This window comes from Trachinotus anak, unplaced genomic scaffold, assembly GCF_046630095.1.
Source record: "Trachinotus anak isolate AG129_WGS33_773 ecotype Australia unplaced genomic scaffold, CSIRO_AGI_Tana_v1 ptg000028l, whole genome shotgun sequence".
Taxonomy (NCBI): Eukaryota; Metazoa; Chordata; class Actinopteri; order Carangiformes; family Carangidae; genus Trachinotus; species Trachinotus anak.
Genome location: NW_027273879.1, coordinates 934,745 through 958,140, shown reverse-complemented (window position 1 = coordinate 958,140; position 23,396 = coordinate 934,745). Strand labels below are relative to the sequence as shown.

The 23,396-nt window shown below is 41.3% G+C and overlaps 2 protein-coding genes across 3 annotated transcripts; one reads left to right on the top strand and one right to left on the bottom strand.

Moving 5' to 3' along the window:
• The first annotated feature begins 948 nt into the window (after positions 1–948).
• Positions 949–10,992, top strand: ash2l (ash2 like, histone lysine methyltransferase complex subunit). Of its 2 annotated transcripts, XM_071466261.1 has the most exons (17): positions 949–1,064; positions 2,215–2,281; positions 2,399–2,544; positions 2,650–2,738; positions 2,824–2,918; positions 3,402–3,497; positions 3,794–3,889; positions 3,998–4,073; positions 5,150–5,167; positions 7,464–7,563; positions 8,047–8,264; positions 8,618–8,785; positions 9,594–9,787; positions 9,874–9,966; positions 10,040–10,138; positions 10,218–10,277; positions 10,372–10,992. In XM_071466261.1, exons 1-17 carry the CDS (start codon positions 1,006–1,008, stop codon positions 10,477–10,479), a joined length of 1,782 nt encoding a protein of 593 aa, XP_071322362.1. In that variant the 5' UTR covers positions 949–1,005; the 3' UTR covers positions 10,480–10,992. The 2 variants fall into 2 exon arrangements, with proteins under 2 accessions (XP_071322362.1, XP_071322363.1); XM_071466262.1 differs by lacking the exon at positions 5,150–5,167 and having other exon boundaries at positions 950–1,064.
• Positions 10,993–11,274: 282 nt separating this feature from the next.
• On the bottom strand, positions 11,275–21,618 carry grk5 (G protein-coupled receptor kinase 5). The gene is made up of 16 exons (XM_071466263.1): positions 21,324–21,618; positions 20,181–20,270; positions 19,985–20,097; positions 19,366–19,443; positions 19,128–19,225; positions 18,956–19,048; positions 18,677–18,740; positions 17,262–17,402; positions 15,996–16,186; positions 15,867–15,904; positions 15,215–15,304; positions 14,402–14,610; positions 14,152–14,289; positions 12,900–13,037; positions 12,685–12,816; positions 11,275–12,588 (listed from the first exon to the last, which is right to left on the bottom strand). Exons 1-16 carry the CDS (start codon positions 21,373–21,375, stop codon positions 12,499–12,501), a joined length of 1,755 nt encoding a protein of 584 aa, XP_071322364.1. The 5' UTR covers positions 21,376–21,618; the 3' UTR covers positions 11,275–12,498.
• Between the last annotated feature and the right edge of the window lie 1,778 nt (positions 21,619–23,396).

The following is a 23,396-nucleotide window of genomic DNA, read 5'->3' as shown; positions in this document are numbered from 1 at the left end:
AGAAGCCAGCATCTTTAGTTGCACAGTGAAGAGCTGTCATATTATTCCTTTCAGGGGGAAAATAGTGACAGTAAATCGTCTAATAAAATCAGTGTCTGAGATGGATTTTCATTCTTTGGACTCTTCTACATTTGCAGCCAGAACCACTGGCTGCTCTCTCTGGCTGCCACTCAAGCTGCAGGAATCCCGACCACAAATCCATCACTCTGTGAGGAAACTACGAGTAGATTTTCCTACAACGCCACAGCACCCAGCTTCCACAAAGCAAACCCCGGCTTCCACCATCACACGTAAACATTGTAATTTTCTCTAACCCCAGCAGAAGCCTCATCTTCACTTCATCTTCATGCAACTGAGGAAGCAGACACCAAAATAAAAGGAGTGTCATCTCCACTGAGAGCAAACTGGCAAAACAACGTGTTGTTGCTGAATATTATATTATTTATTTTCCTCCATTTAATAAAACATGTGAACTCTATAACACAAAAGATAATTACAGTTGTTAGAAGACTTGCGTTCAATATGTTTGTCTCTTTGTGGTTGGAAAAATGGAGAGGAGACAGAAGAGAGTGAACCAGTGATAAAAGCAGCCATCCTAACATTCAGTGTTGACATGAATAGTAAAGTTTCTATTTTTAATGTAATTTCATTTTGTACATAATAATAATATGTTTATTCATCTTTTACTTAACTATATATATACTGTATGTGTGTGTGTGTGTGTGTGTGACTTTAATTTAATTTAATTTCAATGTATTTTTCACCCACTGTACATAATAGATGTTTATGTTTATATTTATTACTCTTTGTTCACCGGGGTCAAATACCTTCAATCCACAAACACACTGAGCCAAGATGCTGATTCCGGTGCCGCAGACACTGATTGTAGGAGAATAGCTGCAGTTCACCTTTGACCCTCCGGTGTCGCTGCTGAGCGGAAGTGATACCGGAAGCTGTCGTCTCGGTCGTTTCTCGCGATGTTTTTTGTTTTCATTGATTTAAAAAATGGCGTCTGAAGGAGAGGCGGGCAGTGCTGCTGCAACCGAACCGGAGACCGGAGAGGGGTATGTCCGCGTAATGCGAAACAGTTTTATTATCACAAATATGTAGGTCATGGTTCAGATTATCTGTGAAATTATAAAGCACTGAAACGGTCGTTTTTAGCTATAAAAGCTGCTAAAAGCAGACTGGCTAGCTAGCTACCGTTAGCGGTGCACAGACTCGGAGACTGGACCATGAAATGTTACAGTTTAGTTGCTCTTTATAAAGAGAAAACATCTCTACATCAACATATCTGACAGTTTAATGTTACCCAGGCTGCCGGTTAACTTATTAAGCCTGTGAATAATTTAAGATTTTGTATAAAACCTTTGCGCCAGACTCCTTTCGAATAATGTCAAATTTACCAAGCTCAGTGTATTTTCAATAGAAAGGAAAACTAACGGGAAGACAGGTGAGCACAAATAAGTTTACATTAGATATATGCCCATAAACACCGAATTACGTTTTGGCATTTCACGTTTATAAAAACAGACAAACAAAATAACCAACTTGAAATCATATCACTTAACTATGCAGTGGTAAGTTTCAACTGGAAAAACTGCGATTTTTTAAATAGAGTATGGTTTAGAAAGGATGCAAACAGAACGCCTATCTTTGTTTAGATAAAAATAAGAATTCTTTGTACAAGTGAAAGGTGGGTAACAGGTTTAGAGCTGCAATAATTAACCTGAAACTACATAATTAAAGAGTAATCATTATTTTTTTAATTAAAATGTCAACATTCTTTGGTTCCAGCTTTTTAAATGTGAGAATTTGATTTTTTTCTTTGTCGTACATTATTGTAAACTGAACATTTTTGATTGAAACTAAACATATGGAGATATCAACTTGGGAGATTATGGTGGAAATAATCAGCCAATCAAATGATAATGAAAATAATCATTTGTCTGCAGTGTGTTAGTGAATTTACTATGTGATAGAATGATGACTGATCGGTGTAGATTGATATTCCAAATTTGTTGTCCTCTCTGAAACACATAAAGAAGTAACTGGAAGAGTTATAACCCAGACACTACTGCACTCCTCTCTTATTGGACTGTAACCTAACTAAAACCTTTTCAGCAATTATTATGTTTTTACACCAGTTGATATGATGTCCCCATAGTTGGGTAAACATCTACTTATCTGATTAATCTTTCTGTTGACTTTCAGGGATGCTGCATTTGGGGAAATTCCCATCAGCATGGATACTGAATCTACAAATGGCAAAGAGGGAATGGTAACACTGTCTGGCATTTATTATTCTAACTTTGTTTTTACTTTGCGTGTTGTGTAGCTGACTTGTTTTTTGACTGATGCTTCAAATGACCCTACACAATCTGTTTCTCTGTCACAGGAGACGGCCGGTGAGGGCTCAGAGGCTGCTGACGCTCTGACTGGATCAGGGGATGAGGAGAGTGGGAGGCAGCTGGGGGAGGTGGAGCTGCAGTGTGCCTTGTGTATGAAGTGGTTCACAGCAGACACATTTGGCATCGACACTGTGTATGTTTAGTAAATCTATTATTCAGCTGATGATCTGGGAAACATCAGCAGTTTGTGTGTCTTTACTGAGAGTTTTCATGATGTAATGTTTTCCCTTCTCTGCAGGACCTGTCTTCCCTTTATGACCAATTATGTGTTTCACTGCAACGTGTGCCATCACAGTGGTAACACATACTTCCTCAGGAAACAAGCAAGTATGTGATTCACAAGGAACAGTTACACATTAACAACCTCAGTGTTTCCAGTCATTCACAAACCGATGCTGCTTTTTGTGCTCAGACCTGAAGGAGATGTGCCTCACAGCCCTGGCAAACCTGACATGGAGATCCAGAACACAAGAGGAGCACCCAAAGACCATGTTCTCCAAGGACAAGGTGGGTATAATACATTTTTACAAATGTGTTGGTGCTGATGAGGCCCTTTAAGCCCAGTGGTACACTGGATGTGATTATAGGGCTTTTTAAAGAAACTTGACTGGTTCCAGTCTTGTATGACAGTTGACTGAATATCTTTGGGTTTTGGACATTTAAATATGATGGACTTTTTTTTAACTGTTTTATCACATTTTCTAAATTAAATGATGACTCAAGAAAAGAATGGAAGATGTGTCCCTGTGAATAAATGCAGATTAATCCACCACAACGAAGAAATGTGTGTAGTTCTTGCTGTTATATATTTGTGTTTCCCTACAAGAAATTCATTGAGAATCATAATACAGATAATACAGACATGTAAATGATGTATTGTTTCCTCTACTCCTCTCTGTCTGAGCGGGAGCCGGCAGGTGGAGTTATGCAGATGTTAACGTCTAAAGAAAAATGGTGAACATTTATGTGTTTTTTTATTCTGTGTTGCAGGATATCATCCCGTTCATCGACAAGTACTGGGAGTGCATGACGACTCGGCAGAGGCCGGGGAAGCTCACCTGGCCCAACAACATCGTGAAGACCATGGTAATGTTGTGGTGTATGATGGGAAAATTCAGTCCAGTAGCTGCTTCGCGTCCTTCATATAAAAACCTAAAAATCTATGACAAGGACGTCAGTGAGGAGAAATGTTGGGGTCTTACTCTTTACTGTGAGTTGTCTTCCTTTAGTGTTGTTGCAGTTCCCACTTTAGACCCCTTTGTGTAATGGGGTCATCACAAAGAGACATTCCCACATCGATCAGAAATAACATGTCATTAATACTGTTATTGTACAGTGGTTTTGTTTTAGCACTTTTGTTAATTGGTTTGTTTATTTTCCAGAGTAAAGAGCGAGATGTTTTTCTAGTGAAGGAACACCCGGACCCCGGCAGTAAAGACCCAGAGGAGGAGTACCCCAAGTTTGGCCTGTTGGACCAGGTATTTACCACTCAGCTGTTCTATATAGAACAATGTTGGGAGCTGGCTGCTGTAAAAACAAGAATGTCTGTGTATATATCTAATGAACAACGTCTGACTCTTCTGTAGGACCTGGGAAACATTGGACCCTCATATGACACACAGAAACAGACCACTGCTGCTCCTACAGCTGGTGGGCTCAATGGTAAGTATGTAACACAATAAAATACAAAATGGAAAGAAATAATAGTTTCTACTTGATTAGAGTTGCACTGTTTAACATTGTGTTTCAACAAAGGCCAAGGGGAGGAAAAGTTTTAGGGTGCTTCCACACCTGTAGTCTGGTTGTTCTGATTCAGTGGTGCTTTTTACCTCTGGTCAGGTTCATCAGCGCTGCATGGACCCAGTCTGGGACCTTTCAGCGTAATAAAAACCAGTACAGAGATTAAAATAAAACTTTTCAAGGGAAAGTAAAAACCAGGAAACGCTCTCAGATAAAAGAATGTGTTAATAAGAGCCTTAAACGAGGTCATAGATTCAGTGATCTGATTTCCTCGGGCAGATTCCTCGGGCCTGCAAACACTCTGTCAGCTTTAGTTTTTGGCCGGGCCCTGGAACAGACTTTTACCTGAGGGTCTCAAGGTGTGTACGGAACCCAGAGATCAGAGATAGAGCTGGAAGAGAGGCGTGATGTGATCGTGTCTCTTGGTTCTGGTTAAAAGCCTGGCAGCAGAGTTCTGTACAGTCTGGAGACCATCAGTAGATTTATAGGTGAGACATGTAAATAGACTGCTGCAGTGATCCAGGTGTGATGAGCTGGAGGCCTGTAAAATAGTCACTGTATCTTTAAAAGTTAAAAAAGATGGTATTTTAGAAATATTTGTGAGATGATAAAAACATGATTATAGAAGCTTTGTGCTGCTCAGAACTCAGATTACTGTCAAACCAGAGGCTGAGATTTTTTACAACAGGCTTGATCTGATCTGACAGAGAACCAGCAGATGGCAGAATTGATTTTGTCCTGGGCTGAGACCCAACAACAAGGATCTCAGTTTTGCTTATACAGGTCAGTTGAGCTCAAACAAAACTGAGTTCAGGAGATTCATTACCTGTCAGTTCAGGACCAGCTATAAGTTTAATTAACAGCACTGAATGATCAAAGAACTCAACCACACAGGACAGGTGTGAAAGCACCCAGTATAACCAGTATAAACTCCCCAAACTGAGAGTAGGAGCTTGTTGACCGTGATGACCCTGGTGACTCTGTGCATTGTGTTCCAGGTGGATCTACTTTCTCAGGTGACTATGTGGTATTTTGGCATCTGGAGCTGATCAGTGTGTTTTTGTGTCTTGTAACCCTCTGGATAGAAGTTGGCCCTGAGTTTCCAATCCGATCACTTTGTCCCCAATTCAAACTCAGTAAAGCATCTTGTGGGCAACTTCATCCACGTCCAATTGTAACCTCCCTGTCTGCTCTCTGCATCTGTTTGGTGCCCCCCTCCCCCACTTCCTTCCCAAAAGCTTTGCCCCCTTTGATCAGTGAACGTCTCTTCCTCGTCTCTGGCTTGCTGCTAATGGGCCCTGAAATCCCTAAAAGAAAACTCCTCACTGAAGTGACTCTCTGCTCTCACCTGTGCGGTGCTAACGAGGGCAGACTGCCACTTTTGATTTGCCGTTGGCTTTCATCCAATGCTCATTAGCCTCATCCTCTTCCTTGAACCAAAGTTCATTCGTTTTTCTTTGTTTTGGATCTAAAATGACTTCAGTGTAGATGTTGTAGCTGGTTAAGGATGTGATGTTAATAGATCCTCGTTAGGTTCAGACTTGTCAGTGTTAATTAACCACAGACTGACTGTGGATGTGGAACAACTTCGTTTTCCACATGAATTTAATGTTTTGTGGACAGTTTGAATGTGTTCAGTATCTAAACTAAAATATAAATATAAGTTAAACTATGTTTGTTTAGCTTTGAGTCTTTGTAACCGGATACCAGTTGATTATTATTTATAATTTTTTTTAAATATGATTTTTAGAGTCTTCTTATGTTTAGGTTTAAACATCATTTCATTTTCCATATAACCAGTGTAAACCCAGCACTGACAGAAATAAAGAAGCATATCGCTTCCACACCAGAAAAAGAAAACGGGATCAGTATCATTTCATAACTTTATCACGTTACCATGAGAAAATTTGTTACATGAAACATTTCACTTTTTAACGTGATAACTTTATTTTTAAGTTTCTTTTAAGTTTTTGGGTCAATTCCAACAGTGAGAGACAGAGAGAGAGAGGAAAATCAGGAGAGAGAGAGAATAAATTGAGGAATATGGCTAATTTACAGGATTTGTTTAAGTCCTGCTTCATGTTTGGGTGGAGACCTGGAGAGACTCTGTTGTTATGACAGAAACGACGCCTCCGTCATGTTGTATCAGAAGGAGCTGGAGAAATAACTCTGGCCTGTATGTGCAGCTCTGAGTCGAGGGCAGAGGCCGTCTACAAAGTGCAAAAATATTCAGTATCTTCCTGCTCATAAATACAATGTCATAAAAACCACTTCACACATCAACAGTCTCAGGAATAATCAATAACCTCCCTCTTATGCTCTGTAGTGTCACAGAAATCACAAATTTAAAAACATCTCATTATAACAAAGTTCTGACATTATAACGTGATACTGGTCCCTTTTTGTTTTTCTGGAGTGGCAGCGAGGCGCCTCAGTACAGAACAGTGAGGCAGGGTGATACTGAAGAGGGATCACGAGAGGCTGATAGTGTTTGGAAAACGCCATGTGAACTAATTCCTGCCTTTTTGTGCCTGCTGTCTCCCTGTGTTTACCAAATGCCTAATAACCTGCTTTCACTGTACGTACGTGTGTGTGTGTGTGTGTGTGTGTGTGTGTGTGCGCGCGTGTGTGTGTGTGCGCGTGCGTGTGTGTGCGCGCACACTCAGCAGCAGTCTTGACGTTATTAGAGTGGAAAGACGAAAAGTCAAAGACATAAAAGTATTAAAAGTAAAAGTTTTTAATCAGTGATCACCTGTAAGTAGGACAGGAAGTGTGAGACAGTTTTTCTATCAACCTTGGAGATGGAAGAAGAAAAACTTTGAGGCTGTGAAGACACTTTCACCCTCTGTTGGTAGCAACAGTGCCACCTAGTGTGCAACAGTGTCGCAGCAGAGTTGTAAAGATCCTCTCTCCTCCCTCCTGCTGGTCTCATCTTAGTAAATCCACCTGATAAAACAGGTGCAGTGAAACACAGCAGCCTGTCAGCAAAGCCTGAGGAGAGAAGTGTTTTTTAACATGAAGTCTACTTTTATTGATAAATATTAGAAACACAGCAGCACCGGGAGCTGCAGCCCCCAAAACGACCGCAGGTTAAATCAGCTCAGTCTGACCTTCATGGAGGGAGGGGCTCTCAGGAGTAGTGAGTTAAACTGCATTAGCTCTGGCTAATTGTACCTGATAAACTGGTAGCAGAGTGTATATGGCCTTTGTCACTGACTGCCTGTGCGTGTGTGTGTGTTTTGCGTACATTCAGCAGTGTAATCTGACTTGTGTGTGTGTTGTTGTTTTTTTTGTTTTTTTGTTTTTCTGAAGGTGCTCTGGCCCCCGGCCCAGGAAAAGGAAGAGGAGCCAAACGTAAACAGCAGCAGCAGCAGGAGGGCGCGGCTGCAGGGGCAACGAAGAGAACCCGCAGGTATAGAGTCAGTCACACACACACTCACACACACAGGAGCCATGTTTCCAGTTCGGGTCACTTGAATGCTTCTGTAGCGTTACCTTGTCCGAAGTGAAGTAACAAGCTTCGTTTGGCCCAGTGAAAGTGAGATGTGAGGTATTTGCTTCTCCTCTGGCGTTGTAGAAACACCCATCAGACTTAATTAGTGTCCTCTGGTGCATCTGGTGTGTGCTGTGGGCGTTGTTAAATGTTGAGACACTATGTTCTGTGAGCGGAGTTTTAATGGCAGCTGTAGTCAAGTGCAGCACATAGAAAGAGAGAAGCTTCCTTTTTGTCCCACTGAGGTCTGCAGGCCGCAAGAATTAGATCCTGTGTGTTTGGCTCTGCAGACACAGACGAAACTTGTTTGTAGGATCGGTTTATTTCTGGTTTTGGTGTCATGGGATTTGTTGACAAATAAAGTCTCACCAGATTCATCCTCCTCCTCCTCCCTCGCCGCAGTGACCCTCTGTTCTCGGCCCAGCGCCTGCCTCCTCACGGTTACCCACTGGAGCACCCGTTTAACAAAGATGGCTACCGCTACATCCTGGCAGAACCAGACCCACACGCCCCAGACCCCGAGAAGCTGGAGCTGGACTGCTGGGCCGGCAAACCCATACCTGGGGATCTGTACAGGGCCTGTCTGTATGAGAGGGTGCTGCTGGCCTTACATGACAGAGGTACTCAGGACTCAAACACACCTGGGAAAGTGGTGTCGCCTTGATCTGTGGATCCTTGAAAATCTTTAAAATATCTTTTATCTATGAAAGAGCTTAAATTTAGAAATGAAATGAAGATTATGTCAGCGCATGTGTGAATTGTTCTTGTTTCACAGTGGAACAGACTTCATTGCATTAAACATTTTTATTATTATATTATGACAAATTTGTATTGATTTTCTAATGTTTGTTATATAGAGATACATAACAAGATAAGAAAAATATTAACATCGTGATTGATTGAAGGACGTGAGTTTTCAGGCATCTTGTTGAACACGCTTTCTACATCAAACTGCTGTGTGCTCATGTCGCAGCGCCTCAGCTGAAGATCTCTGACGACCGACTGACGGTGACCGGAGAGAAGGGTTACTCCATGGTGCGAGCCTCCCACGGCGTCCGAAAAGGCTCCTGGTACTTTGAGGTGTCTGTCGAAGACATGCCCCCAGAGACCGCGGCCCGGCTCGGCTGGTCTCAACCACTCGGTCAGTCGCGCTTCACACTCACACAAACCTCCGTACGGTTCAGAATAATGTGTTCTGGTCTTCACAGAGTAGAAATGTTTTTTTAAAGTGTAATTACTCAGATCTTGTTCAGAGATTCACCTGATAACAGGAACAACACAGAGGCTACATCACAACCTTTTAGTTTTGCTGCTTTCACTACGTCCACACTACTCCAGAGCTTTTGAGCGCCCAAAGCACAGACCTTTGGAAACCATGATGTAGATGGTGACAGATGATTGGGTCTCATCAGCCTCGACTACAACATGGATAATGAATTAAAGTGTCACCGACCTTGTTGTCTTTGCTAGTAGCTGTTCAGTTAAATCCTGCACTTTTCCTCGTTCTTAGTGTTTTCTGCAGCCAAGTAACTGCAGAGTAGACAATCTGCTTCCTGTTTATGTGCCAGTGCATAGTCACAGTAAATTCAGTGTATCTCTATTTTATATAGGAGAGGAGTGAACTTCAATGAGTGTGCACAGAAGAGGCAGCAGCCCCCCCTCAGAATATTCTTGTTAAAGATATCAGGATCCTTGTGGATGACGTGTTTAAATCATTTGACTAATAAAAGAGGAATTTACAGTGCAAGGTGGCACAGGATCAGATTTCCTTCCTGTCTGGCCTATTGACATTTTATAACCTCCTGAAACATCCTGGTCGGTGACCCTCCCCTGCACTAACTCAAGACGCTTTTCACAGAAACGCAGTGTGGGTGGCGTCAGCGAAGGCTCTTTCTTTTGTTAGAATAATTGTTGAAATGTTAAAATGTTTTTCCCTTTTTATGTCGCAGGTAACCTGCAGGCACCTCTGGGTTACGACAAGTTCAGCTACTCGTGGCGCAGTAAGAAGGGCACCCGCTTCCACCAGTCCATAGGAAAGCATTACTCCTCCGGCTACGGTCAGGGAGACACACTGGGCTTCTTCATAGAGCTGCCTGATGGCACAGAGACGGCCAAGGCTCTGCCCGATACGTACAAGGACAAGGTAACGCCCGAGAGGTCGTGAGAGCTACACTGACTCTTCACACACTGTTACTCTGACGTCTTTCCTTGAATCTGTTCTGCTTTCAGGCGCTAATCAAGTTCAAGAGCTACCTGTACTTTGAGGAGAAGGACTACGTGGACAAAGCAGAGAAAAGCCTCAAGTCCACGAGCCCCAGCAGGGTGAGAGAACCCCTCCAAAATAAAATCCAGTTAGAAAACGTGGCACTGTTGACTGTTGGCTCCTGTTTTTCAGATGATCTTCTACAAAAATGGAGTCAGCCAAGGTGTTGCCTTTGAAAACCTGTTTGAAGGCATCTACTTCCCCGCCATCTCCCTCTACAAGAGCTGCACGGTCAGTGCACGTGTCCTGCTTGTGACTTGAGTGGCTTCTTAATTTTCTAGTCTAAAGGCGACCTCTTTTCTCTCCTCAGGTTTCAGTCAATTTTGGGCCACATTTCAAACACCCTCCGAAAGACGTCAAGTTCCAGCCGGTGAGAGCTTCTCTAAAGATTCAGTGACTTCACAAACCTCACACTAACATCTAACGAGCAAATGTTTGATCAGTCGTCTGTTTCCTCCCGTCAGATGAGTGACATGGGCTGGGGAGCTGTGACCGAACACACGCTGGCTGATATGTTGTACCACGTGGAGACCGATGTGGACGGACGACGCAGCCCTCCGTGGGAAGGTTGAACACGGCTTGAGTTCAGTACGCACACCACTCCCAGTCAAGACACCGGTCCTCCTTCAGACAGTAACATGAAAACACCACATGCTGCAGTAAACTGTCGGTCGATGGCTGAGTTCAGCTCCTGTGATATTAGTATTTCCAGACAGGAAGTTAAAACCTACTGAATTTGTCCTTCTCCGATCTTTTAACGGGTGGCTGCGGATCATCACGTGACATTCCACCCTGAACATTTAACACCTGAATCAGCTCATTTTTGGTGCTTTACTTTGAAATGTGTATATTTTGAAGTCACTGTTAAGCCGTAGAGACCCACAGTAACTGGATGTCGGGTCACGTTCAACCTGTGATGTTCTGTGTAGCTGCAGCCAAACAGACCCACGACAACATGTAGACAACAGTTGATCCTGCACTCTTCAGTGTCGTCATGTCCTTTTGCTAATTTTATTTGTTTTACGATGTGTGTTGGTTATTTACTGTTTTATACTCTGGGTTAAATAAAAAAAATGTTACACGGACAAAGTTGAACTCATTAATGAAACCTGGATTTCAAACTAAGAGTCAAGTATTTGACATTAAAGAAGTGGCTCCAACACAACAAACAACAAACACCAGGATATAAAATTAAACAATAAAAGTAATACACTTTTTAAGTGCTTATTAATGTACAGTGCTTAACAATTATAACTTCTATGAAAACATTTTATATAAATTTCATGTTTTACTACTTTACATTTTATTACATTACCACATTATTATCTGTATAGTTGTTGACAAACACATTGATAAACACTTAAATCTGCTTACAACTACATTTTAGTGTAATGCAACCTTTTTATTATTATCAAATGTTTGTACACTGTTTATAAAAGCTAAACATGAGGGATTTAAAGGTCCCAAATTTCATCTCATCTCAGTGTAGTTTTACATCTCATCATCAGATTTCAGGTAAACACTCAGAGGAACCAAATCCTGCAAGGTTGGATGGTGGGTCCAGGTGGGCGGGGCTTGGGGCGTGGGTGAGAGCGGTGACTGCTTTGTTGTGACATCACAAAGTTCCAGAAGTCCTGACGGCTGGTTTTAAGGCTCAGTTTCTGAATACAGGCTGTGTACATTTCTCTGTGGACTGAGGCTTTGATACTTTCACAGTATTAATATAGAACCTAGACCTGCTTTATAATCAGAAACCTTTATACTATATTGGACCTTTAAATAAAATGTAAACCCTTTGGTTCGTGGACCTTTAAAACAAAGTGGCTTCAGCTTACAGCTATTTTAATAATTGATTAATCTGTTGATTATTTCCCTCCATTAACTGATGAATCGCTTGTTCTGTAAAATTAGATAAAATATTAAGAAATGTCCGTCATCACACGTCCAAGGTCGTGTCTCTGAATGTCTTGTTTTGTTCTTCCAACGACTCAAAACCCAAAGATGTTTAATTTATTCTCATATAAGACAAAGATCTGAAACCAGAAGTGAATGTGTTGGAATCAGTGTGTTTTTGGCAGTTTTGCTTTGAAGGGTTTTAGCTGCTGCCAAAAGAGGAAAATATCCAGTTTCTCACGAGACCAAAGCAAAAATTAGAGAAGAGTCTGAATAGTTAGTACCAGAAATACATGTTTTTCTTTTTAGTCTATTTAATCTGGATAAAATCCTGGCTGGAAACCACCGCGTTAAAACACGGTTTATTTATGGCTCATACGGCTGGTGAAATTAGTTGAAATAGCTTCATGTATCAGGCTTTTTGTATCAAAATTCAAGTACTTAACAAAAGGTTACTGTCATTGATGGAAATAAGAGTTTGTGCATGTGTGTAACTGACAGATCAAACATCAGCTATACCTGAGAACAGAAGATGAAGAAACAAGTGCTATAATATAAGAATCTGTGAGTGACAGGAGAACAATACAAAACGTGTGATATGCTGATATTTAAAGGGAAGAACAGAACTGTTTGCATTGTCCTTTGTAGCTACAGTGGATGGATGCTGGTTGTTTTTAGTGTCTGTGCTGTGACGGTCCTCAGAGGGCAGTGCTGAGAAGTCCTGACTTCATGTAGGCGTCACCGGACACCAAACTCTGTCTGCTTTCATCTGATGAATCTGCAGGTTGCTGTTGGAGGAGAGAGAGAGAGAGAGAGGGGGACGAAATATTCAGCTTTCACGCAGCTACATATACAATTTTAGCAACAGCAGACTGTCTTCTTACATGTCGGCGGAAGAGTCGGCCCAGCAGGCTGCGTTTGGGGCTCCCGGGGGGCTGGGACCAGTCCAGGTCTGGGCTTCGAGTCCCAGCAGGGCCGAAAACATTCAGCTCCCTGAAACATCCCATGTCTATGATCTACAGAGGAGAGAGACAGATGTTCAGGCTGGTTTTTAAAATTCTCTCTGGACAGATGATGTGTAACCTGAACATGGACACACCTCATTTTGCCAGTTTATAGGAACGCTGCCTGTGTTGAACTTCGAGTAGAAGTTGCTGTCTATGTTGTCCAGGACGACGCCCTTCACTGTCGAAAACTCCTCAATGTCCTGCACATCACTGCAGTACACCTGTCTGGGCTGGACGAGTGAACACACATCAAAACACACAGTGAGCACAGACCAAAATTCAGTCTTTCTGCAGTTCACCTCCACATTTATTCAATTAAACAGATATTATGGATTAAACTGGCCAATATAAAGTTTTAAAATTAGCTCTGCCTCAAACAGCCACAACATTTAAATGCTGTAAAACATATTTTATAAAAGGTTAATAACCCAGTGAATCTACAGTGATTTAATGAATAAATGTTATTAAATGGATTTTTGTCTTTATAAAACTTTCTTTATTAGTGGCTTATTACGACCAATCTATAAATAAATTAGTTATTAACTATTAACAAACAAGGTTTAAAGGAACCATTTCCAAGTTTTGCTATTGTGACATAGCCAGCATTAGCATTAACAGCTGTTTACTTTCCAGTTCTGCCACAACCTTCAGCCATTGTGTCAACAATACAAGAAGTTATAATACGTCCTTCAAGCAGCTGCTTCTTCAGGACAGACTGGACACTACAGTGACTCGGTATCGGAAAGTGACGAGACGGGCCAACTGGGCCAGAGCTAGCTGGTTAGCATGCTAACTTCAGTAGAAGAAAAGAGGTGATAGAAATAGAAGAAAATCGGGAGACAGCTGTTAGTGAGGAAAAGAATGAAGTTTGATGCAGAACCTGCAACATTTCTTTTACACTGGTAAGTAAACAGTTGTTAATGCTAATTCTAGCTTTGTAGCAATAGCAAAACTTAGAAATAACTCCTTTAAAGATTTAGAAGGGGCAGGATTATTTATTATTTATTATTTATTATTATTTTACGAAATATCTTCTAAATTATTAGAAAATGATTAACCAGAAAGATAAAATGTCATAAATCCCTCAAAAAGTGTAATGTTAGAAAGTGGCACCAAATGCAAATGTACTTATTAAAAGTACATTTAATAATAATAATATATCTGTATTTTTACTGAGCAGTAATCTTACTTCTATTAGAGTATTTTTACACTGTGCTATTGTTACTTTTGATGAATGGATCTGAAGACTTTAACTGGCGGCACAAGGAAAGTCCCATCAGGTAAAACAGGTAAATACACCTGGACTGAACCATTCAAAGTTGTGTAATTTGTTGTGGTACTTGCATCGGGTTTAAATGGAGGCTCAACTAGTCCGGCCTCCAGCATCCTGAAGTTGATTTCTTTGAAAAAAGGATGTGACTGTACTTCTCTCCCCTTTTTGCCGAAGCAGCCCAACCTCAGTGTCGGGTCCTTGGTCAGGAGCTACAGTGCAGGAGAGAAAACCTGTTAGTTCCTCAGGTGAAAGACGCAGACGTTAAGTGTTGCAGTGTGAAAGCTGCCGGCTCAGCAGCTCTGGTGATTTCTAAGAGCTCACCACAGAACAGAGGTCTATCGCGTCCTTGTCGAACTTGTCATCGTATTCCTCTTGCTGTGTGTGAATCCTTCTCTCCATCTCTGAGGCAGAGGGGTGCTCCCCTCGCGCCCTGAACGGGGGCTTCCCTGCAATCATCTCGTAAACCAGGCAGCCGAGGCCCCACCAGTCTGCACTCATCCCGTAAAAGTCGTGGCTCATCACCTCAGGAGCTGGAATCAGGATGCAAATCAATAATCAATAAGCTGTCTGCTCTGCTTGGTGATCGAGCATTATGCACTTGTGCACGTGTGGAGGTGATTTTCAGTCGTGCACTGTTGAAGTCAACAGGTTTACATCCCACAAATCAGAGTAATGTGGGTCAGCAGGTCTGTGAATCCACCACCTGTAAATAACATCTCTACAACCACCATGAACACGTTTCATCTCAGTCTCTTTCTTGCTCAGTTTTTCATTTCCTTTGTTTAATCAGGGACAAAGCACTTTGATCAACATGACTGTAAATGTGCCAGTGTTGGTCTCTAACTGGCTAATTTTTAACTGCAGCCCTGAGGCGACGTCACAGATTGACCTCAACCTCTTCAGAAGAAGTTTCAGGGACATCACATGCTTCATCATTTATTCTCTCAGTCTGTTTCCTCTGCAGGAACTTTTACACCTCAGCCACATGCAAAAACTTTTCAATATATTTATATATATCTTTTTATCAGTGGTTGAGTTTGGTTACAGATACATTTCTGAGATGAAAACCCACAGAGACCCACAGGTCCTCTGTGGACTTGAGCCGGACCCCAGTGGTGTGAGTCACATGCGTACCCATATAGCCAAGCGTGCCCACCCTGCCTCGTACCAGACTCCCCTCAGACAGCCTCACAGCCAGGCCCAGGTCAGAGATGCGGATGTGTCCTTGGGGGAACAAAAAGAAAAGAATTCACTGAACTGGTTCTGCAGTTGAGATTTTTGTTGTTATGACGCACTTTCTCTTTCTGCCCTGTCAATTCCTGCATCCCTCCCCCTCCACTTGTGCTGCGGTGCTTCGACCAACACAAACTTCTTGGAACCACTTCAAAAAGTGTGTGTGAAGCACACACATTTGCTCAGGTATGTAAAACAAAGGTGGTTCCAAGAATGAGGGAACAGGTGCAGAGGTTTCTTAAAATAGACACCACCACACCTGACTCCCACAGGTTTTCACTTCCTCAACCTACCTTTGTTTGTGTCAATGTCATAATAATGTCAACAATGTTTCCTCCTCTAAGAACAGGTCAATGCATCTGAAGAATGAATCTGATTGGCTGAGGAATTATTGGGCAGAACTTGAACTATGTATTTAAATTGTCCAGACTAATTTTAGAGCTAAAAATAGAGTGCTGTCAAGAATGTCATCATCTTCTGTCTGCATAGCAAAGTTATTATAGCTATGTGAAGCTATTTATTGCACATTAATCACTGTTTCTTGCCGTCATACCGTTGTCGTCCAACAAGATGTTTTCTGGTTTCAGATCCCTGCAACATCCAAAACAACATTTGCTTCAGTACCTCCAGGAGAGTAAAGATGTGCCTTAATGTGTTCCAGTGTGGAAATACACTCACTGACCTGTACACTATTGACTTCTGGTGCAGGTGAATCAAACCACAGCAGACCTCTGCAGCGTAGAAACGTACTCTGTCTCTCTCCAGGCCGGGCACGCCGATGTTATAAATGTGAAACCTCAAATCCCCTCCGCTCATCATGGTCAACACCATGCAGAGGGCGTGCTTGGTCTCGTAGGCGTACGCCAGATTCACCTTAACGGAGAAGGAGAAAGTTATTTACAGTGTAAAGCTTGTTAAATGTCACCCAGTCCCATAAAAAGACCAAAACTGCTGCAAAAACACTTGAGAAGGACATGAAGATATTTCCTTATTGTGCACAAATCCCTTGGAAAGAATAAAACCAACATGTGCTTGTCCGTCTCTTGACACTTGTCTATCCCGCCTGTGTCTCTCAGCCAAAGACCACAGGTTCCCACTGTAGACATAAAGCTTTAAAAACGCCTTTAAAAAAGTTTAATTATTTCCTACAATATCTGGACATTTATGAGCAGCAGATATATGTTTAGTAAACTGTTGTATCACAATTTAATGTAGTTGTACAGAGATGTAAGGACATTTTTAAAGGTCCCATATTATATAAAGGTAGATGTCCATGTGTTTGTGATTATAAAGCAGGTCTAGGTTCTATATTAATACTGTGAAAGTATCAAAGCCTCAGTCCACAGAGAAATGCACACAGCCTGTATTCAGAAACTGAGCCTTAAAACCAGCTGTCAGGACTTCTGGAACTTTGTGATGTCACAATGAAGCAGTCACTGCTCTCAGCAATGCCCCAAGCCCCGCCCACCTGGAACCACCATCCAACCTTGAAGGATTTGGTATCTTTGAGTGTTTACCTGAAATCTGCTGTAATTTTATTGGATCACTCAGAAAACAGTCAGCCAATCAAGAGAGAGGCTCAGATCCTCTTTTCTGATTGGCTGACTGACCTGTTGTTACTAGAGCTCCAGAGAGAAGCCTGAGAGAGGAGATGTAAAACTACACTGAGATGGTTTTTGGTTCTTAAAACCACAGATATATCTTCTGATGGAGATCAACACTTCAGATAAAACACAGAAGAAGAGTAAAATATGGGACTTTTAAATTTCTATATGACGACATATTACATAATGGGTTTTTTTTACCATATTGTCATTAATTATCTGTTTATCCAGCAGTTTCCACAAGGTCCACAGGAGGAAGAGTTAGAGTTGTTAACAACCACAATAATAACAACAACAATGACAACGACATTACAGTGACCAGACCGGCAGAACACAACTCTCACCACAAATCGACTGTCCAGCCCTTCCAGTATCTGTTTCTCGTTGAGAGCCATGGACTCTCCCCGCCTCTTCTTCACGTGGGTTTTCTCCAGCTTTTTGCAGGCGTACATCATTCCTGTGGCTCGCACCTGACAAGCCCACACCTGGAGGCAAGACACAGCGTGATCAAAGACAATAATACTGTGGCAGACTTGTCTTTGTAGAGGCGAGATACTGAGGCTGAGTGTGCACAGTGCGACACACACAGCAGTGTCATTTTTACAAGTGTTAAGTCTTGTATTTCTATTAAGATTTAAAAAGAATAATGAAAATCAAGGCAGCAGAGGCTGAGATATCAAAACTTTTATTCTCTAGTATCGTCAAGCTCCTAAAAAAATACCCGCTCCTTCATTTCCCATAATGCAAAGAAACAAGAATCCCTGCCCAGTTTATAAGCCCATTTTTTTTGGCATTTTATGAGACAGTTGCAGGAGGAAACCAAAAGAAATCTGTGGATTCTACAGAGCCTGAGAGAAATGTATGAGTTCCTCTGTAGGTGATATGACATTAGTCCTTTACTGAGTTCTTACGCTGTGAGTTTATTATGGGATGGATTTAAAAAAACATACATAACAATGAAAGTGGGAGGTTACATGTGATTAGACAGATCAGTCTATTAAAGAACCTGAGATTTTTTTTTTTAAGTCACAGAACAATAAGACCATCACATACTCGATTGCGTGCTAAAAGATTACATCCGTGATGAAAACCGATCACTATAGCTGATTAGCAACAGGAAGCAGAGATTTGTGAGATGGTGAATTGACAAGTAATCTCTCCCCATCAAAACCAAAGAAAATAAAAATGGCTTCCTTGCTTTCAGTTCAGTCCCGAATGCTCGATCGTTAAAATAAAAATTGCTCTGTATTTGGCCTCCGTATTGTTGCAGGGTCGGATGTGTGGCGCCAATGTTTTTGAGATTTTCAATGAGCCATGAGCTGGAAGAGGTTGGAAACCACTGATGTAATATGTAAAACTGAAAGAACGTTATTGATATTAAAGGGTTGTTTCACCCAAATGTAAAGAATACATATTTTCTCAGCCGCTGACTGGTTTGTGAGAATCAAACACCAAGAAATGGCTGTAAAATCAGGCCGTTGGTATGTAGCCGTGCAGGTAGTTTTGGTTTTATTCGCTCAGATTTTGTGATATTGATCTCGAAACAGTAACTTAACTCGAACAGCTTCCACAGAATTTCTATAAAAACATTAGTAAACAGTAAGTAACAGAGATGACAGTGAAATTCCCCTCCCTGCCAAAGTGGCGTGGGGGAGGATTAAACCTAGATGCCTCCAGATGAGGAAATGTGTTTTGTTTTTTTATTATTTGGGTGAACTGAGGCTGAAAGTAATATCTGTAACTGTGACTGCAGCCTTACCTCTCCGAACCCTCCTTTCCCCAGCAGCCTGTACTGTCTGAACGCCTGCTTGGTGATTGGCTGCCTTCAAGAAAAAAAAAGTTTGTTTTCATCCTCAGCAGATCTTTTTTTTTTTCCAATACAAGCCTCAAGACAGTCAGTGAGCTAAATGTGGCACTGAGTCAACAGTAATTGCAGTGAAGTGTAACAAGTACAAGCAGATAAACCAGCTCAACCATCCGCTGATCTCTGATACGTGTGTGTTTCCTCCGTCACACGTCAGAACACACACATACTGACCTCTCCAACATCTTCCACTGCAGGAAACGGTCAAAAAACATGCTGTCCTGGTACTGGATGAAGGGCTCTCCGCTCAGGTATTTATGTAGGTCTCTGATCCATTAAAGAGAGAGGTTAGACATTATTCCCTACAAACGTATGCACACAGCAGAAGCAGTGTGAATAGACTTACTCCCTGCAGTCATGAAAGACGTCCGCACAGGGATCGAGCTCCAGACTCTGGCTGCAGCTCTGTTCATGTCTCAGCAGGATGGAGATACTCTGATATGACTGAAGAAACATGGGTGAAGCAAAAGTATTTATTATTGCATGTATTTCAATAAAAATATACAAATGCAATAAGAAAAAGCTCCATAAACATGAATATTTGTAAGTGGTGAAGATGTGTGTTTTCTGTGTGGTTGTCAGACCTGAATCGTGAGGAATTTCTGAATGATTCTGATGCCAGCATCCCTGCGCTCCTCGTCTGACTTTGTCTCAAACGTGTCCTAAAGGAGATAAAGAGGAAAGTTTCATGCTTACTGAGCTGCAGAAATCAGGACCTCAGACTCAGAAAACTGCATATCTGTCTAATATCAGACGTCCTGCTCCGAGTTTAACCACCAGGCCAAATATACAGCAGCAGTTACTTCATTTTTATTATAGTTTTTTACTTTATTGTTAATTTGATCATGCAGACCTCTGCTGTCTTTAAGTATCAAGGTAATAGAAGTAGTTGCTCCTTTTATGTTGTATGCAAATTATTTTTATAAATATTTCCTTCTACCTCCTTCTCCCTTCTTGTTATTCCAGAAATGTACCAGTCCCAGCTCATATTGTATTACAGGCTGAGAACACAGTGTGACTGAACTTTATTAAAAAGCTTTTCCCGCCATTTATAGACATCTTTCTCCCACAGTTGTTGCAATATAGTTTTTTTGTGTTTATTCTAATTTTTTACTGTAGCTTTACTTTCTGCACTTTAAGTCGCTATATGTTTCTTATAGTAGAAATCCTATGAATCATATTTTCCTGCAGTTTTAATTGTACCAAAGCATCCTGGAGGGATATGTAGTTCTGCAGGTCGGGACGGCTCCGGCAGAAGAGCTGGAAGAGCTTCTTTCCGATGGGCTGCTTCACACACAGACTGTAGTAGTCTCGTTCTGATGGAGGAAATAAATCATGACGTAAAATCACACAACAAACCACATCATGTAATAATTAAAATACACCCATGCACACACACCTATGTTCATGGCCAGGTCCACACACTGACTGATGTGAGGAAAGCGAAGCATCTCTCTCCATTTCCAACTTCTGCCTTTGCTCCCTCCACCTGCAGGGACAGTGAAAATAAAACTACATTAAAGCTCCACACAGTCTAAAGGTAGATGTCCATGTGTTTTTGATTATAAAGCAACTCTAGGTTCTTTATTAATAAAATTACACTCAGGTGGTTTTTGGTTTGTAAACTAAATCTTCTGATGGGTCTCAGCACTTCAAATAAAACACAGGAGGAGTTCAAATATGGACCTTTAAGTACTGTAAGTCACGTATTTCTTGTAATGTAGAAAAACACAAAGTGATGATGAAAGACTGACACATTTATCAGCAGCGTGTCATAAACATGCGCGCGTACGTGTGTGTCTGGCCCGTCAGGTTTCAGACAATAGTACGTCCGACTACAGTGAATGAACTATTAATAGCTCTGGGAACAGGTAAGCAAAGCCTGTGGGACCACATTACTCTGAAACTTCCAAACTTAAATAGCCACGCTGCCACTCAAGATAAGATCTCATTTCCCTTTAGCACAGTTTACCAGAGGTTACAGCACTTTGAAAAGTTGCTTCAGCGAGAGTTTAGTGTTTTATTTTACTGAGAAATGATCTATGTTTCTAACCTCTGACTGAGTGGCCCTCTGCTCGGTTTTTGTTCAAAGATCCCCAGAGGGCATGTTCACTGAGGATTAACAATGTGGAGGTTAAATGAAACCATTGCTGACATGGATTCATCGACGAGGCCCAGAAGTCACTGCGCGTGATTAATCTGTAATCAGCTGAATCAGTTTCATCGTTCCTCATCTGTCAACACCTCATGTGTTGTTGGGGGAAGTCACCGTCCTCAGATCACCCAACCAAAACACGGCTGGAGAAACACCACTACACCTGTGATCCTGATGAAAAATCTCCAAATTAAAACCCAAAGACTCTACTGATCTGAAACCATATGCACCACGTGTTAAAGTTAGACTAGATGTGGCAATAAACATATTGTGATTTGATAATAACACGCAGCTCATCCTGCTCATTTTATCACATTGGCTTATTAACAGAACTGAGAAGGTTTTACAGATATTTTGGACATAAATCGATGAGAAATCAACTCTTACCTTCCCTGGCTTTAATCAGAGCACTATTGGCCACCATGCTTTCTATCTCCATGGGGAAGTGTGGGTTTGTTCTAAAAGTCTATTTGTCCCAAAACAGCAAACAGCACATCCAGTCTTCGTGCACTGACTGCACTAGAAGCCAGAGCTCATCAGCAGACGCAGTCAACAGCAACAGTCCAGTTGGTTGACTTGCAGTCATGAGGTGTGTCTAACCTGCAGTCCCTGCATGTGACTCACTGATGAATGGAGATGCAGGTGTATGAGCTTCTTGTGCGACAGCGTACTCCGACCACGGGACACTCCCTCGTCTCAGAGGCGGGACGAACATTGCAGAGAGCTGATATAACAGATGTGAGGATGTTAGTACAGAGCCTGTTTCATCACTTACAGTCAGGTCTGCAAGAGGCAAAGGGACATTTAGTTCACATGAAACAAACTTAACAGCAGTCATGGACTTGTCAACTATGCACAACTTATTTATATCTAATTCATTTTATTTAGTTATTCACATTCATTTTTCTACTAAGTATGTAAATTTTTCTATTTTGTATATTAAGGATATAATGAATCTATCTATCTATCCATCTATCTATCTATCTATCTATCTATCTATCTATCTATCTATCTATCTATCTATCTATCTATCTATCTATCATTTTTATTATTCACTTGCATGCTTTTGTGTACAGGAATTTTATGTCAGTACTTGAAATATTAATAATAAGTTGAAATAATGTCTTCAAAAATTTTCTTCGTCCTCAGCTCATTGATTTAAAATTTTTTGGCAATAATCAAACTGTTCTGATAACAATGTGTTAAGTTACAGAAGACAATTGAACCGTCACTGAACACAGCTGGTAAGTGCATGAACAGCAGCCACATTATGACCAAAAAAACAAAAACACAGTAGCTGCATTGAACATTTCACTTAAAGCAGAAAATGAAAACATATCTGTGTGTTGAACTTGCCTCTGGCCTCTGTGAACTTCTGCAGGAACTTTATATGTGTTTTACTCCACACACACAATCACAACAGCTCATTTAAAGTTACTGTATCTAAAAAAAAAAAAAGAGGGTAAATCCTGACACTTGGTGGACGGATGACATCATTGCAGTTTGGTGTTGTCTTTATTTGATGATGATGATGATACAGATGTCTCTTATTAAAAATAAACTCTAACTTTCAAAATATAGTTGTGTCCCGATTCATTTAAAACCTGATTGAGTGACAGTGTTACTGTCCCGTTCCGAAGGCTCCTTCTTTTCCCGGGAAACAAAGGCTCCAACAGGTGGATCTTTGTGGCCCAACCTGTCCCGACAGTCATTCTGCACCTGTGATGAAAATATGCATGTATGTTATATGTTATATGTAAATGTTCTGTTTCAGCTCATTTGAACAGCTGTACAACTGTGACAGCTTTGAAGGGCCGCATCCTTTGAAGGAGGAAGGTGTGGCCCTTCAAAGCTGTCACAGTTGTACCGCTGTCCCAAACTGGGACACAGCCATAAGATGAGTGATTTCAAAATAAAGCAGGAAATAAACAAAAGTCCAAACATTTAAACACAGTCTGACAGAGTCCAAAATCTGTCATAGGAGGAGCAGAGCATGACATTATTGAACTGTTCCAAAATCATGTGGATTACTGGTTCCCAGCCTTTTTTACCTGTGACCTCAGGTGACAGGCTGCATGTCTACGAGTGAGTTCAGAGTGAAAAATGATTTGCATCTTAAAACCATTGAGTGGCTGATGCAGGGAGAAGGGAAGGCCTCGGTGACGCCACCAGTGTTCATTTCATGGGGGTGGAATTGAAATGCCAACAAAGCAGCCAATAGCAGATCAGCTGTTTGTTCCTGCCTTTAGTTTCCTCACAGGACTTGAAAACAGCAGTTAGGAAGATTTGGAACTTGTAAAGTTACATTCAGAAATTATTCAAAAGTTTGACCTTTGTAAACCTGTAAAATAAATCTGCAGGAGAAATTCAAGTTAGTTCAGGTGTAAAAAAATATATATTTATAAAAAAACAAAAAAACAAAAAAACAAAAAAAACATTACATCCTAATTAACATTATGG

Excerpts from the sequence above, each read along its gene's own strand:
- ash2l (XM_071466261.1), top strand. The coding sequence starts at position 1,006 with ATGGCGTCTGAAGGAGAGGCGGGCAGTGCTGCTGCAACCGAACCGGAG. Across the intron at positions 7,564-8,046 it reads GCAACGAAGAGAACCCGCAG|TGACCCTCTGTTCTCGGCCC; the intron begins GTATAGAGTCAG and ends CCCTCGCCGCAG. Across the intron at positions 8,265-8,617 it reads GCTGGCCTTACATGACAGAG|CGCCTCAGCTGAAGATCTCT; the intron begins GTACTCAGGACT and ends CTCATGTCGCAG.
- grk5 (XM_071466263.1), bottom strand. The coding sequence starts at position 21,375 with ATGGAGATAGAAAGCATGGTGGCCAATAGTGCTCTGATTAAAGCCAGG. Across the intron at positions 15,305-15,866 it reads CATCTTGTTGGACGACAACG|GACACATCCGCATCTCTGAC; the intron begins GTATGACGGCAA and ends TGTTCCCCCAAG. Across the intron at positions 14,611-15,214 it reads GGGCACGCTTGGCTATATGG|CTCCTGAGGTGATGAGCCAC; the intron begins GTACGCATGTGA and ends TCCTGATTCCAG.